General features: G+C 37.4%; 2 protein-coding genes across 4 annotated transcripts in view; one reads left to right on the forward strand and one right to left on the reverse strand.

Moving 5' to 3' along the window:
* The window catches only part of LOC101507291 (transcription factor bHLH92), a 2,568-nt gene extending 655 nt beyond the window's left edge, over nt 1–1,913 (forward strand). Inside the window, exons 2-3 of one of the 3 annotated variants that reach the window (XM_073367146.1) lie at nt 299–571; nt 1,605–1,913. In XM_073367146.1, coding sequence (XP_073223247.1) covers nt 299–571; nt 1,605–1,715 — 384 coding nt within the window. In that variant the 3' untranslated portion in view covers nt 1,716–1,913. The remainder of the gene's footprint in view (nt 1–298; nt 572–1,604) is intronic. The other 2 variants (XM_004497957.4, XM_004497958.4) reach the window with 2 other exon arrangements.
* Nucleotides 1,914–3,099: 1,186 nt separating this feature from the next.
* The window catches only part of LOC101507814 (DNA topoisomerase 1 alpha-like), a 15,989-nt gene continuing 2,469 nt past the window's right edge, over nt 3,100–16,619 (reverse strand). Inside the window, exons 3-17 of the mRNA XM_073367239.1 lie at nt 16,480–16,614; nt 15,694–15,888; nt 14,902–14,982; nt 14,082–14,141; nt 13,844–13,938; nt 13,571–13,727; nt 13,333–13,458; nt 12,008–12,088; nt 11,733–11,823; nt 5,940–6,073; nt 4,677–4,745; nt 4,488–4,577; nt 4,252–4,355; nt 4,003–4,171; nt 3,100–3,420 (exon numbers count right to left, since the gene is read on the reverse strand). Of these exons, the coding sequence (XP_073223340.1) occupies nt 3,352–3,420; nt 4,003–4,171; nt 4,252–4,355; nt 4,488–4,577; nt 4,677–4,745; nt 5,940–6,073; nt 11,733–11,823; nt 12,008–12,088; nt 13,333–13,458; nt 13,571–13,727; nt 13,844–13,938; nt 14,082–14,141; nt 14,902–14,982; nt 15,694–15,888; nt 16,480–16,614 (1,656 nt within the window). The 3' untranslated portion in view covers nt 3,100–3,351. The remainder of the gene's footprint in view (nt 3,421–4,002; nt 4,172–4,251; nt 4,356–4,487; nt 4,578–4,676; nt 4,746–5,939; nt 6,074–11,732; nt 11,824–12,007; nt 12,089–13,332; nt 13,459–13,570; nt 13,728–13,843; nt 13,939–14,081; nt 14,142–14,901; nt 14,983–15,693; nt 15,889–16,479; nt 16,615–16,619) is intronic.

Genomic DNA, 16,619 nt, shown 5'->3' on the forward strand with positions numbered 1-16,619 from the left:
TATATATATATATATATATATATATACTAAGCATTATTTTAAATTGGATTACCATAATTCTAAATTGCGTCACATTTATGGTTGTGGTTTGTAATTTAAAACCATGGCAATTGCGTTTCCACGAGAGGAAAAATTGTTGTTTCAATGATGTTACGAAAATTCTTAATGTTACGGTTAAAATTGTAGTTACATACCGCAATTTAGAACTACTATGATATATAAGACTAGAATTTAAAATAAACCAATTTTTAGTTTTTAATTCTAATATTGGAAATTTCTTTTTTTTTTCTTGTGGCAGACAGATAATAATTCGGTAGTGCAAACAGCAGCTAAGGAAATTCAAAGGCTACAAAGATGCCAAGAGGAATTGGAGAGGAAAAACTTTGAGCTTGAATCAAATGTTGTTGATGGAAGAAAATTTAAGTATTTGAGAGTGCCAAATCCTACATCTGGAATTGATTCTATAGTTGAGACACTCAAATGCTTGAAAGGTCATGGTGTGGATACTAGAAGCATCAAGTCCAATTTTTCAAAGAAGGAATTGTTTGCAGCCTTAGAGCTAGAAAATGAGGTATTTTTGTGCTTTAAATAGTGGTTGGTTATATTGCAAATTTTGATATTACAAAAAATCATGGTCAAATGTAGTTGGATCAAAGACACATCTAGGGTTTGAACAATAGGCAAGATTATATACTATAAATTTTTATATAAAAATATATTGATTTATAAGTGATAAAATGATGACACTATTATTTGTCTGCAAAAATTAAGAAATTACAAAATCTATACTATTATATATACCTAAAATTGAAAAAAAAAACAATCATTCAATAATTCATTTCTTATGTTGGTGGACATTTCACATAATTCTTTGTAGAGAAATTTCTTAAATCATTGTAATATCCTCCAACAAAATTCAATCTAAATTCGAAAATAAATACCCCATTAAACAAATACTACCTTTGTCATGTATGTAAGACTTTCTTGGTCATTACACGATATTTTTTTTTAAAATATTATATTAAATTTGTCATTAATATATATTTTTTATTATATATTTGTCATTAATATATATTTGTCATTAATATATATTTTTTTTAAAATATTATATTATATTTCAATTATTAAGAAAAAGAAATGTAAATTTTTTATTTTCTTCATTTAATTAAGGATATTTTTCTGAAAACGTTATTAATATATTTTATAATTTAAAGGAATTCTTATGCAAAGGAACACAAAACTTTTACAAGTAATTTAAAAAGAATTTTATAAGAAGAGACACAAACTTTTAGAAATAAATCTTACATATAAGAGTAGAGGTAATAGTATACAATAATATTCCAATATTTTTAAAAGATCACTAATTTAATGGCGGCAACACCTATATTTGAGTGATAACTACAATAAAGTTATTCAAACACTTGCAAACAAAAAATATGTAGTGGGGACAGCTGTCCTTAATTTAGTACACATGTATCCGTCTTTGCCTTAATTTCAAGGTATAAACATTGATATACGTATTTTTAGTCTCTAAATCACTCATTAAATGAAGAATTTCTAATAGTGAACAGCATGAAGATTTATGTATGCTAATAATGTGTTAGTTTGTTGAAAGATTGCAGGTAGTGATGTGGAAAGGACTATTCAAAGAACACTCGATGAACTTGAGAGGAAGCTTCATTCCCATGTCCCGGAATGTCCTAATAAGCAAATAATAGAATATGAAGAGTTTGGATGAATTTTATTTTTTTTAACTACTTGGATTTATAGATAGAAAAATGTCAGGTCAATTGACTTTTATATTCTAATAAGCTACATATAGTGTGTGAATGAGTGGTTTGAATTATTACTGTATATTATTGACCTATATTGGGAAAAGGTTTTTGGATAGAATAAATTAATTATTCGTTGGATGAACAAGTACTCATATTGTTGCATTTTAACACAAATAATTAGAGTATAACAGTATCACATAATTGTCAAGATATCTGAACTATGTAGGCACCTCAATACAATTATATATTATTTGTAGTTCTCTAAAAATTTATTTAATAATAAAATTTAGAAATTAAAAGATATTGTTGCAGTTGATAAATTTTAGAGTGACGTTTCATTCTCGTCTCTACCAAAAATTATGAATTTTAATTTAGTTTTAGGAAAACAAAACATTCAACTTTTTATTTTATTTTAAAAGAATTTAACTTTTAATTGCTAGGAAAATAAATCGAGACAAATTAGCCTCTAAACAACTATATGTCCATAAAAGCGAAAACGGGGGGCACTAACATCATTAGCTTTGATACAATATGTGCTACTCTACAAATTGTGAGGGACAAATTAATCTCTGATGCCATGTAATAAATATAGTGTCTTTGAACCTGGCTGTTGTGTTCAAATATTTTAAAATGAATGGAGCGGAATGGAATGAAATATAAATTTATTCCATTTTTGCTACTACGAGAATTATGTCTTCAGTACTTTTTGATGCTTCTGAAGGAGCAGGAGAGGGACATGGGTGGAAGGACTATAGCAACATAGTTATATGTTTTCCACAAATGAGCTTGAGTTTAAATTTATGTGCTAGTAAGGTTGGAAGAGATTATATTATGATAAATGAGAAAAATTGTAGAAATCAAGACTTGTAAGTAACTGAGAATTTAGAAACGTTGTCATAGGAGAATGGAATTTCTGAGACTTTGTTTGTAAGTGACAAAACTAGAGTATGCTTTTTGTAATAGACTTGAATGAAACTTCAAAATAAATTTTAGGTGAGCAACCTCATACACCTCCGAATCCAATGTTTATCACAATATGAAGAAAAGAAAAACTACCAGAATTTCCACTTATGGTGTTTTTTTGGGAGCTTAACTCTTATTTAAGGCCATCCTATAATGGACTCAATTGTAACATAATTGATTGCTATTCTTTAGAGAGTTCATTTACCATGAGGTGGGAGGTATTCTCACATGTTACAAAACATGCTATTAAAGGAATTAAATTCCAATTTTAAAAGCACTGAAAATGAGTAGCATGTACATCCAAATCCACATTTGAGGTAAACAATCACAAATATCAATGACAATAACAACAAACAAGAAAGAAACTACAAAACTTTGCTTCATTTCCACATTTAACATTTGACAATAAATATGAATGGTTTACAGTCCATGAAGAAAGGGGACAGGGACAACTCACCCCAAATTAGATTAGATGAATAATTTGCAACATAAATTTCCGCAGGACTTAATAATACAAGAAAGAAATAAAAAATATTTCATGTAAAAGGAAAGAGTAAAAAAAATGTTTTTCCCCCACATAATTGTATTTGTGTATGCCTCCATCTTATAGATCTCAGAATCTGAAGTCAGGATCTACATCCATTGCCCAAGCAAATTTTTCCAGTAGTGTTTTACTGAAAATCTGAGCATATCAAGCCCCAAGCAACAAAAGTATGTTAGTCATAAGCCAATCAAAATCAAATATAAGGGGTTGACGTCACCAAATGTTTTTCAAACACACAAGCCAGGGATCAAACCCTCGATCAAATGGTTAAAGGACTCAAGAATTAACTACTTGTACTACACGATGTTGGATTTTGCAAAAATATTTTGAATTGCTTAAATATGTTTTTATTTAGAAGTGGCCCATCTATTATCTTTTTTTTTGGTCTTCGCCCCGCCAAAACAAAATAAAAAGATTTCATGGATTAGTTTCAAACAAAAACAAAATTTCAAGGACTAAACGAAAAAATGGGAAATAACATAAATCAAAAACATATTAAAGCCTATTTAGATTACTAGATAACTAGTCTGATTCTGGTTGGAAGCAGCATAGCTTCCTACCAATAAGCAAGATCATAAAAACAATAGAAGCTCAAACTGTTATTTGTTTTCCATAAATTGGAGAAAAATAAATATACTTCATGCCCATTATTGTTCAAATTTGATTAAGAGAAGAAATACTAGATTCAACTGTAATCATAACTAGTGAAGAAGTCCAGACCTTTTCAATAGGAACCTCGTGCCGCTTGCACCAGGCAACTGTTATCCTCGGGTCTAGGTAGTTTATCTTGGAGGTGCCAAGTGCCACAGTTTTTAAATCTTCTTTTGTCTTCATATCACGCTCCATTTTTTCAATTTTTGCGTTGGTTTGAGCTATCTTTTTCTCTAACCTGTACGTTACGAAAATCACAATCACACCTTACACTTAACAATCATAGTGTATAAAGATGCTAAGGAAGCTGTATATTACGCTTCAGGATTCAAGTTATGTTTGCTCTTTCCATTCGAACTCTTTAGAGGCGGCTTTCCTTTCCTTGCTCTATCCAAATCTGTTTTCAGCTCCTTCATAACAGCCTATACATTTATAAAGTCAGCTCCAAGTACATGTTTACATAATTACATTCCCTCTATAATTTCAAGCAAAACGAGCCAGTGACAAGAAATTCATCGACACCCATGTTTCCAAATTTGAAGTAGTATTATTACCTGAAGTTCATCGATCTTTTCAGTCAACTTTGACATTTGTGCACTGTGAGATTTTGAAACACTACGTTGATGATTACAAATTATTGCAACCTGTTATGGAAAAGAACTTCCAATGCAACTTAGCAAACCAGTAAAAGACACAAATCTGTGCATATAAAGGAATCAAAAAGGTATTTTTGTGAAATCTACCTGTTTATTTGCATGCTGATAGACAACAACTTTTTCTGCGACATCTCCATCTTTAGTTTCTTTATTCAACTGTTGTCACATAATTCAAGGAAAATTAAATATACAAGTTCTATAATTACTTGTCAGAATAGATTCAAGAATGAGCCTTTAATTTGAACTTCTAAAGATTGAGATATTGCCACAAGTCCTCCAATTTTTTATTCCAACAAAATTAATCTATTTTAAACTAAAAGATTTACTTTATTTGTCCTCCCAAAAAAAATTGTTTGTCAAATTAATCCCTCAAATCAAAGATATAAAACTGTCATAAGAAAAAGATGCATACAGAGAACTAAAGTGGTGACACAAAAAAGTGAATTCTCTGACAATGTTTTATTTGAGGTGGTAACATGGTGAAAAAATCATTGCAGGACCAATATAGTGACACTTAAATCTTTGAAGGGCTACTTCGATTGCAAAAATCTTTGGAGTACCAAATCAAGGGTTTGTTCTAAAAGCAATTGAAAACATCATAATAAGTAATCTGTATATATATACACTACATGTAACATTACATGAAATATATTGAAAACATTTTTAAATATATATACACTACATGTAACATTACATGAAATATCAAGACAATTTTTATTGAAAACATCATAATAAATATTTATCTAAATTTGCAAACAATACATGTTTGGCATGTAACATTACATGAAATATATTAAAGCATTTAGGGAGTGCATTACAAATTTAATCAAAAGTTTTTTTATTTGTTGAAAGTAAGTAATCTGTATATCATGTGTAGAAAAATGTTTACAAGTGCCCTTTAGAGCATTAGATCAGGAGTAGCAGATACTTAATGAAAGAAAATAATTTATTATCCTTAAATGATAAACATTTCATAAATTGCCATTTAAAGTAATTAAAAATGTTTAATAGGGTGTACTAAATGCTCCTTAACCGGTGTCCTTAGAGTACTAATTAGCAGGACCCAAATTTTAATATGAACATGCACAGATCCAAAATAATTAACATCAGTTCAAATTTCTGTATGAAAAAAAAGGAAGTATATGACTTTTATATTACTTTTAAAAGAGGCACTCCTCCTAATCTAATTCGAGAGGGCAGGGGGTAACCAACATTAAAGGCTAACGTCACACAGACACAAATGACAAAGGAATTAATTGAGAATAATACATAAAAGCATAGCAAAGAACAGAATAATCTCTTTTTGATGCAATCTGAATATCTGGGCATTAATATCAAAGCACGCTTTACCATATCATCCAAAGTGAACGATGCATTGAATGTACGGAAGACTTTTGCTGTGAGGTTGGGCATGAGTTCTTTCAGATGAGCATTTAATATACTTGTATCCAGCTTGTCAAAAAGATCATCACCAGGGCTTTTATCTGATAATTGAGAAAAGCAGATACTTAATGGCCACAGATCTCACAAGAAATCTAGACAGACACTTAATGGTCCCATAAATGCAGCTCAGGTGGTAAAAGGTTACGGGAACTGTCAAAACTGTGATTCCCCTTAGTATTTTAGGCAGTTTTATATTTATTGTATTTCTGTAACAGTTTTATATTTATTGTACTTCTGTAACAGTTGTATCTTGTTATTATTAGGTTTATGTATTTAGGATCAATCCCATAATGACAGGGATCTGTTTTCCCTGGCTCATGTATATATATATAGGTCCAGTGACCTCATAATAAAATATGAAAAGAATATTATTCCTTCTAAATTTAAGATGGTATCAGAGCTCCTGATCCTTGGGAGCCTCTGACCGTGCCTGTAAACCCTAAGTTGCAGCCTTCATTGCTGCGCCACCTTTAAGCATTGTTGCAGCCTTCATTGCAGCGCAACCCTCCGTGCCTGTAAACCCTAAGTTGCAGCCTTCATTGCTGCGCCACCTTTAAGCATTGTTGCAGCCTTCATTGCAGCGCAACCCTCCGTGCCTGTAAACCCTAAGTTGCAGCCTTCATTGCTGCGCCACCTTTAAGCATTGTTGCAGCCTTCATTGCAGCGCAACCCTCCGTGCCTGTAAACCCTAAGTTGCAGCCTTCATTGCTGCGCTACCTTTAAGCATTGTTGCAGCCTTCATTGCAGCGCAACCCTCCGTGCCTGTAAACCCTAAGTTGCAGCCTTCATTGCTGCGCTACCTTTAAGCATTGTTGCAGCCTTCATTGCAGCGCAACCCTCCGTGCCTGTAAACCCTAAGTTGCAGCCTTCATTGCTGCGCTACCTTTAAGCATTGTTGCAGCCTTCATTGCAGCGCAACCCTCCGTGCCTGTAAACCCTAAGTTGCAGCCTTCATTGCTGCGCCACCTTTAAGCATTGTTGCAGCCTTCATTGCAGCGCAACCCTCCGTGCCTGTAAACCCTAAGTTGCAGCCTTCATTGCTGCGCTACCTTTAAGCATTGTTGCAGCCTTCATTGCAGCGCAACCCTCCGTGCCTGTAAACCCTAAGTTGCAGCCTTCATTGCTGCGCTACCTTTAAGCATTGTTGCAGCCTTCATTGCAGCGCAACCCTCCGTGCCTGTAAACCCTAAGTTGCAGCCTTCATTGCTGCGCTACCTTTAAGCATTGTTGCAGCCTTCATTGCAGCGCAACCCTCCGTGCCTGTAAACCCTAAGTTGCAGCCTTCATTGCTGCGCCACCTTTAAGCATTGTTGCAGCCTTCATTGCAGCGCAACCCTCCGTGCCTGTAAACCCTAAGTTGCAGCCTTCATTGCTGCGCTACCTTTAAGCATTGTTGCAGCCTTCATTGCAGCGCAACCCTCCGTGCCTGTAAACCCTAAGTTGCAGCCTTCATTGCTGCGCTACCTTTAAGCATTGTTGCAGCCTTCATTGCAGCGCAACCCTCCGTGCCTGTAAACCCTAAGTTGCAGCCTTCATTGCTGCGCTACCTTTAAGCATTGTTGCAGCCTTCATTGCAGCGCAACCCTCCGTGCCTGTAAACCCTAAGTTGCAGCCTTCATTGCTGCGCCACCTTTAAGCATTGTTGCAGCCTTCATTGCAGCGCAACCCTCCGTGCCTGTAAACCCTAAGTTGCAGCCTTCATTGCTGCGCTACCTTTAAGCATTGTTGCAGCCTTCATTGCAGCGCAACCCTCCGTGCCTGTAAACCCTAAGTTGCAGCCTTCATTGCTGCGCTACCTTTAAGCATTGTTGCAGCCTTCATTGCAGCGCAACCCTCCGTGCCTGTAAACCCTAAGTTGCAGCCTTCATTGCTGCGCTACCTTTAAGCATTGTTGCAGCCTTCATTGCAGCGCAACCCTCCGTGCCTGTAAACCCTAAGTTGCAGCCTTCATTGCTGCGCCACCTTTAAGCATTGTTGCAGCCTTCATTGCAGCGCAACCCTCCGTGCCTGTAAACCCTAAGTTGCAGCCTTCATTGCTGCGCTACCTTTAAGCATTGTTGCAGCCTTCATTGCAGCGCAACCCTCCGTGCCTGTAAACCCTAAGTTGCAGCCTTCATTGCTGCGCTACCTTTAAGCATTGTTGCAGCCTTCATTGCAGCGCAACCCTCCGTGCCTGTAAACCCTAAGTTGCAGCCTTCATTGCTGCGCTACCTTTAAGCATTGTTGCAGCCTTCATTGCAGCGCAACCCTCCGTGCCTGTAAACCCTAAGTTGCAGCCTTCATTGCTGCGCCACCTTTAAGCATTGTTGCAGCCTTCATTGCAGCGCAACCCTCCGTGCCTGTAAACCCTAAGTTGCAGCCTTCATTGCTGCGCTACCTTTAAGCATTGTTGCAGCCTTCATTGCAGCGCAACCCTCCGTGCCTGTAAACCCTAAGTTGCAGCCTTCATTGCTGCGCTACCTTTAAGCATTGTTGCAGCCTTCATTGCAGCGCAACCCTCCGTGCCTGTAAACCCTAAGTTGCAGCCTTCATTGCTGCGCTACCTTTAAGCATTGTTGCAGCCTTCATTGCAGCGCAACCCTCCGTGCCTGTAAACCCTAAGTTGCAGCCTTCATTGCTGCGCCACCTTTAAGCATTGTTGCAGCCTTCATTGCAGCGCAACCCTCCGTGCCTGTAAACCCTAAGTTGCAGCCTTCATTGCTGCGCTACCTTTAAGCATTGTTGCAGCCTTCATTGCAGCGCAACCCTCCGTGCCTGTAAACCCTAAGTTGCAGCCTTCATTGCTGCGCTACCTTTAAGCATTGTTGCAGCCTTCATTGCAGCGCAACCCTCCGTGCCTGTAAACCCTAAGTTGCAGCCTTCATTGCTGCGCTACCTTTAAGCATTGTTGCAGCCTTCATTGCAGCGCAACCCTCCGTGCCTGTAAACCCTAAGTTGCAGCCTTCATTGCTGCGCCACCTTTAAGCATTGTTGCAGCCTTCATTGCAGCGCAACCCTCCGTGCCTGTAAACCCTAAGTTGCAGCCTTCATTGCTGCGCTACCTTTAAGCATTGTTGCAGCCTTCATTGCAGCGCAACCCTCCGTGCCTGTAAACCCTAAGTTGCAGCCTTCATTGCTGCGCTACCTTTAAGCATTGTTGCAGCCTTCATTGCAGCGCAACCCTCCGTGCCTGTAAACCCTAAGTTGCAGCCTTCATTGCTGCGCTACCTTTAAGCATTGTTGCAGCCTTCATTGCAGCGCAACCCTCCGTGCCTGTAAACCCTAAGTTGCAGCCTTCATTGCTGCGCCACCTTTAAGCATTGTTGCAGCCTTCATTGCAGCGCAACCCTCCGTGCCTGTAAACCCTAAGTTGCAGCCTTCATTGCTGCGCTACCTTTAAGCATTGTTGCAGCCTTCATTGCAGCGCAACCCTCCGTGCCTGTAAACCCTAAGTTGCAGCCTTCATTGCTGCGCTACCTTTAAGCATTGTTGCAGCCTTCATTGCAGCGCAACCCTCCGTGCCTGTAAACCCTAAGTTGCAGCCTTCATTGCTGCGCTACCTTTAAGCATTGTTGCAGCCTTCATTGCAGCGCAACCCTCCGTGCCTGTAAACCCTAAGTTGCAGCCTTCATTGCTGCGCCACCTTTAAGCATTGTTGCAGCCTTCATTGCAGCGCAACCCTCCGTGCCTGTAAACCCTAAGTTGCAGCCTTCATTGCTGCGCTACCTTTAAGCATTGTTGCAGCCTTCATTGCAGCGCAACCCTCCGTGCCTGTAAACCCTAAGTTGCAGCCTTCATTGCTGCGCTACCTTTAAGCATTGTTGCAGCCTTCATTGCAGCGCAACCCTCCGTGCCTGTAAACCCTAAGTTGCAGCCTTCATTGCTGCGCTACCTTTAAGCATTGTTGCAGCCTTCATTGCAGCGCAACCCTCCGTGCCTGTAAACCCTAAGTTGCAGCCTTCATTGCTGCGCCACCTTTAAGCATTGTTGCAGCCTTCATTGCAGCGCAACCCTCCGTGCCTGTAAACCCTAAGTTGCAGCCTTCATTGCTGCGCTACCTTTAAGCATTGTTGCAGCCTTCATTGCAGCGCAACCCTCCGTGCCTGTAAACCCTAAGTTGCAGCCTTCATTGCTGCGCTACCTTTAAGCATTGTTGCAGCCTTCATTGCAGCGCAACCCTCCGTGCCTGTAAACCCTAAGTTGCAGCCTTCATTGCTGCGCTACCTTTAAGCATTGTTGCAGCCTTCATTGCAGCGCAACCCTCCGTGCCTGTAAACCCTAAGTTGCAGCCTTCATTGCTGCGCCACCTTTAAGCATTGTTGCAGCCTTCATTGCAGCGCAACCCTCCGTGCCTGTAAACCCTAAGTTGCAGCCTTCATTGCTGCGCTACCTTTAAGCATTGTTGCAGCCTTCATTGCAGCGCAACCCTCCGTGCCTGTAAACCCTAAGTTGCAGCCTTCATTGCTGCGCTACCTTTAAGCATTGTTGCAGCCTTCATTGCAGCGCAACCCTCCGTGCCTGTAAACCCTAAGTTGCAGCCTTCATTGCTGCGCTACCTTTAAGCATTGTTGCAGCCTTCATTGCAGCGCAACCCTCCGTGCCTGTAAACCCTAAGTTGCAGCCTTCATTGCTGCGCCACCTTTAAGCATTGTTGCAGCCTTCATTGCAGCGCAACCCTCCGTGCCTGTAAACCCTAAGTTGCAGCCTTCATTGCTGCGCTACCTTTAAGCATTGTTGCAGCCTTCATTGCAGCGCAACCCTCCGTGCCTGTAAACCCTAAGTTGCAGCCTTCATTGCTGCGCTACCTTTAAGCATTGTTGCAGCCTTCATTGCAGCGCAACCCTCCGTGCCTGTAAACCCTAAGTTGCAGCCTTCATTGCTGCGCTACCTTTAAGCATTGTTGCAGCCTTCATTGCAGCGGAAGATCAACTACTGGATACTGCACCTTCCTTGGTGGAAATCTAGTAACTTGGAAGAGCAAAAAACAAAGTGTAGTAGCTAGATCGAGTGCTGAAGCAGAATTTCGAGCAATGGCCCACGGAATATGTGAACTTCTATGGCTAAAGATTATATTGGAAGACTTGAAGATAAGGTGGAATGAACCTATGAGGTTATATTGTGACAATAAATCTGCAATTAGTATAGCCCACAACCCGGTGCAACATGATAGAACTAAACATATAGAGGTTGACAGACACTTTATCAAGGAAAAACTAGACAGTGGCATGATTTGCACACCATATGTATCCACTCAGAATCAACTTGCAGACATACTCACCAAGGGGCTGAACTGCATTAACTTTGAAGGAATTATATCCAAGCTGGGAATGGAAAACACCTATTCACCAGCTTGAGGGGGAGTGTCAAAACTGTGATTCCCCTTAGTATTTTAGGCAGTTTTATATTTATTGTATTTCTGTAACAGTTTTATATTTATTGTACTTCTGTAACAGTTGTATCTTGTTATTATTAGGTTTATGTATTTAGGATCAATCCCATAATGACAGGGATCTGTTTTCCCTGGCTCATGTATATATATATAGGTCCAGTGACCTCATAATAAAATATGAAAAGAATATTATTCCTTCTAAATTTAAGAGGAACATTGATATGTTGGGGCGTGGGTTCGAACCCCCACTACCTCTCTTCTCCACACTTAGTGTGTTTGAGTTTCTCCACTATGCTCTTTAAAACAAAAAATAAGTAGAACCATTTTCTCACCTTTTTGGAACTTCAAAATGGCATTATAAACAGGAGGCTCCACCTCAACTGTATTTTCATACTTGATTGAATCTTTACCAAGGAAGTCAAACTACATTAAACCAGCAAGAAACATGATCATTATTATTACTTAAGTATTAGTTGTTAACAATAAAATAACTTAAGAGGAAGGAAACCAAAAATTTAGTAAAATCACATGTAAGGAACTCAAATTCATCCTCCTCAACCTAAAAAACAGACAAAAGAGTAGTAGATAGAAATTGATGACCAAATACCTTCAATTTGTTGTGGGCTTCTGCAGTCACATTTTCTACTTTTAACGTGCAACAACCAACTGTATCAGCTTCTTCGTCATCCTGAGGAAATGTAAATGAGAAACAACAACATTTGATTTGCAAAAGACAAGGTAATGTTCGGACAATAAAGACAATGAAAAGAATTAGGGAAGGTGCATGCTTGGAGTTGGATATCCATATTAATCCAGTTCAATAGTCCACACATACTTGTATGTGAGATTTTTCACATGGTAATGTGAGCTTTTACATACAAGAATCACAGCCCAAAAAAAAAAGTATGTCCCATTGGAACCAATTACAATGACTGAAGAAAATTCTAATCAAATTAGTAATTACTACCCAAAAAAATCAACAGAAACATACAAGCCATTGTAACTGGTTGAGAAAAATGCTGCAGTAAAATAACAAGGCCACAAAAGCAAAACTACTGCTGCGATTAGACTGACATACCTAGAGAGATTTTACGAGATTCGTAAATTAATCATTCAACTTTTGAACACTTTTGTGACACACTTACAAAACTTATAATAGACATTAACTGCAGCCTTTATGTTTCTCCAATTCAAATTCGGAATTCCATATATTGTGTGGTCAAACAGCAATTAAACTGCAAGACCGTAAATACAAACCACGGACGTATGGCATTGTTTTCCTAGTTTGTGCTTAAAGTCCTTATAGGTTGAAGTTTATAATAACATAACACAATATAATAAATAAGTTTTACATACAAAAAACAGCCGCTTGTGTGAATAAGCTACAATGAGGGCAATGAGGTATGAACCAAGGACCTCATGCATACTACCTGAATCCCTCTTGTTGAAAATAGTACCAGATTAATATTTCACCTTCCAAGAAGAGTGTTGGAATTCATATTAGCATTTTGAGCTGTAGCAATTACATTGAGGTTTATGTACATAGATAGCCATGTATCTGGACTAGAGAATATCATACATGCACATAATACATAGCACTGTTATTAATCTCCTTATAAATGTAAGTTGTAGCTATTGCTAAGCCTAAGAGTGTATAAATAGAACATCAGCAGAGTGTAAAGCACTCAAGCACATTGAGAAAATAATCTGCCCTCCCATGTTTCACTGCTCTTCAAGACTATAGCCAATTTAACTTAAACTAGCAAGTATTTAGCATACTTTGACTTACAAGTTACATAAGCATTCACAAATAATATGTTTTACTATTTATCTATCTTGTCCTCTTTTAGCACATCTGTATGATATCTGGGGAGGGGGTGATTTCTAGTGAACATATATAAGCAAGTACACCTGCAGATATTATATTTGTACCTTCTCATTGCCAGCCCTCAAAGCTAGTTTGTCGATAAAATAAGTAGCAACTGCTATTTGCTGCTTAGTAATATCTTTGCTTGTAAAATCTTTCGTATATGCAGCTCTGATGTTCCCTATATAATTCTGCACCCAGATATCAAGGTATTCCATAATTAAATAGTTTCTTTTTAATCTTACAAAATATCATTTGAAAATGAAGAATTAATAAAAGCTGATAAACAAAGCATGAAAGCACCTTCAACATCCTTGCTTTCTCATACTTTTCCTTGTCGCTTTGCCCCTTCCAGGAACTACTAGCTGCCAGAAACACGTATTTGAATAACTTTGGATTGATTGGGTCAAGCCAGTAGGCTAACCAAGTAACAGTATCATCATGTCTTATCTCCTTCCAGCTGCCAAGGGCACACAAATCATTGATTTCAGAATCAGAAGATAACATTGACTATCACTTTGTAGTATTCATTGGATTTTCAGACTTGTTTTCCAAGAAGTTTTGCAACAATGATACCTTTCACCAGGAATAGGACATTCAGGAATTGGTGCATCCTTTCCAATATTAATTATGACATCATTTGGACGGATGCGTCTTTTCACTTTGCCCATCTAATAACATGAAGTATAAGTCATTAACCACCAAAACTTGTGAGATACTTTAATTCTTAAGATGCATCTAATATTGTATAAAAACCATTATATCTGAAGTCAGTTTACATGTTTTTATTTTGGATAACAATTATCATAACAACCTTGGGATGCTCTCCACGTCCTCGGAACAACCCTGGAGGTTCAACTCTAAAATTGCCAACCTAAAAGATTTAATGGAAATTAGTCATAAAAAGCTTCACAAAGAAAAAATTTGATACTAACAATTTCATAAAGACATCTCAAAAGTAAAAGCTGAGATAGTGTAAGGTAACCAGGAGAAAGTTAAGTAGTAAAAGACCATGAACACATAACCCCTTCATGTTCCACGATGCACAAGAAACTGATCCAACCAAAATAACGGGAAAAAAAACATAAAGTTTTATATAAGAAAAATCATGTCTCGAGTAAATTAAGTGTGATTTATCTCACTCTCTAACCCCTACAGTAGGAAAAAGAATGTCAATTATTTAGTTTTCCTGCCTGTGCTTAAAAAGAAACTTTTCAATATCCCTCATTGTACTGTGGACTGCTGGGCAAAGCATTAAAAAGACAAACAAGATTAAGTAACTAAAATATGGTATTGATGCATTTTGACGAAACTAGCATCAAGAAACATAAGCTTAGAAAACAAAACACCTATATAATTTAGTTTAGTTCTGATTTCAGGAATGAGTGTTCTTCCATAACCTTCCCCAGAAGTTGTTCGAAACTTACGATGGTATGCTTTCAAGTTTAGATATTTTACTAATTTTCACAATACTTTATTTTCGCTAGTTCACAAAGCTAAATCAAGATAAGGTAAAGTATAGTACTCTATTCACAAAGCTGGAAAAATTCTAAGACAAAACCAAGCAACACTTTTTCAAGAGATGCAGGGGTGGGGGTTTGGTTGGGCAGATAAAGAGGGAGAGAAGATTAAACCTTCTCTTTAACACCATCAACAATAGCCCACATGTATTTCTCCTCTTGTTTCATTTTCTCCTCCCTTAGGGCCTTCTTCTCCTGTGTAAAAGGAAGACAAAAGACGGTCAACATTAAGCATAATAAATGAATAAAAGACATTAATGATCATATCTCAAGCTAACTAGTTAAAGCTTCACAAAAGGCATATACATGCATAAAGATGCATGACTCTATATTATCCAGAACAAACCCCTTAAATTAAAATTCAAATTCAAATCCAAAAGCCTCAAAAGGGAGTACTGAGATCTACCACACAAACTTTATAAACTAACCTAGAATCATCTCAACTTCCCTCCAAGAGACTGTTAAGAATCAACAAATTTATGCAATCTATTTTTCATAATATCAATAAAAGTTGTCTTCCAGAAAGGTTGCATAGTACTTTCAGGAAAGGTTGTCTTCCGGATGTGTGAAAATGATAAAGTGTAAGGATATCATGACAAGCTGAAAAATTATATAACACTCGGCTTTAATTTAATTTTAAGACTAACTTATATAACGTTAGGTGTTATAACATATTTTTCCTATCACATGTTTTACATGCCTAAATTTCGTGTCCAATCCAATGTAGGATCTACAAGTTTGACAACCATAATTTGGATAGTACATAATTAAACCAGCTGAAAGCAAAATTAAATCTCAACAACAAATCTCTGAATGTGATATTGGAAGCACACGTAATATCTACTTAAAAAACATATGATGATTTGAGATATTCATTTCTATCATTTTGAAATGAAAACAACTTACTTGTGAACTCATTTGTTTCTTCTTCTCCTTTTCAATTTGGTACCAATCGTAAATCGGTGTAAAATCACAATCTTTTAAATTCTGAATCACGTGATTTTTTCCTAGCAACTTACGCCAGTCATTCCAAAAATTCTCCTTGAATTTTTCTTTTTGCATATAATCTGTGTCCCGCATGACTGCAAACATTGTGGCAACCTACAAAGACATTTCAAGTCCACAACATTGTTAGAAGCTCCGAAAAAAATAATTCTAAATATGAGAAGTCTTACATAGAAATATTTGACTCGCCTCAATTTCACAAAATAAAGTCAAGTTGTTTTTATATAAACTGTAAGCTGTTTTCATAAGCTATCCAGGATAACTTATGAAAGATAGCAAAAAACAGCTTATGAACATGTGACTAGATAAGTTCTCCCAAATAGTTTAACAAGTTGTGTCACTAGATAAGTTCAAATAAGTCAATTCAAACAGACCCTCAATATGAGACTCTCAAAACACCTCCCTCACGCAGCAGACCAAGGGACATCTGGAGCGTTGCCCAGTAACCCGATAACAGGTTCCCAATGAGATCTATAATTCTGATACCATCTTAGAATTTGGGTAGAACCTAATTCAAACCCACAAAATCGACCTGTAAAGTGTAAGGTGAAGAATGTCTCTCACTTACAAATACTTTTTCAAATCATATTACATCCATTGTGAGACTCTTAATCAAAACAAAACAAGACAGCAAGAGCAAACAGTCACCTAAAACCGTGAAAACATCTTTCGAAGACAAAATCCTACCTCTTCTTGTTCAGGGGTCAAAGTCACTGGTTTCCCCTTATAGAGAATCTTTACCCCATGAGACTTGTAAGGAGGTGGGAAGATGATACCGTTGTGAACCAAAGTAGTCCACTTTGTTTGACCGTCACCAGAGCTCGGAA

Source organism: Cicer arietinum, chromosome 4, assembly GCF_000331145.2.
Source record: "Cicer arietinum cultivar CDC Frontier isolate Library 1 chromosome 4, Cicar.CDCFrontier_v2.0, whole genome shotgun sequence".
NCBI lineage: Eukaryota > Viridiplantae > Streptophyta > Magnoliopsida > Fabales > Fabaceae > Cicer > Cicer arietinum.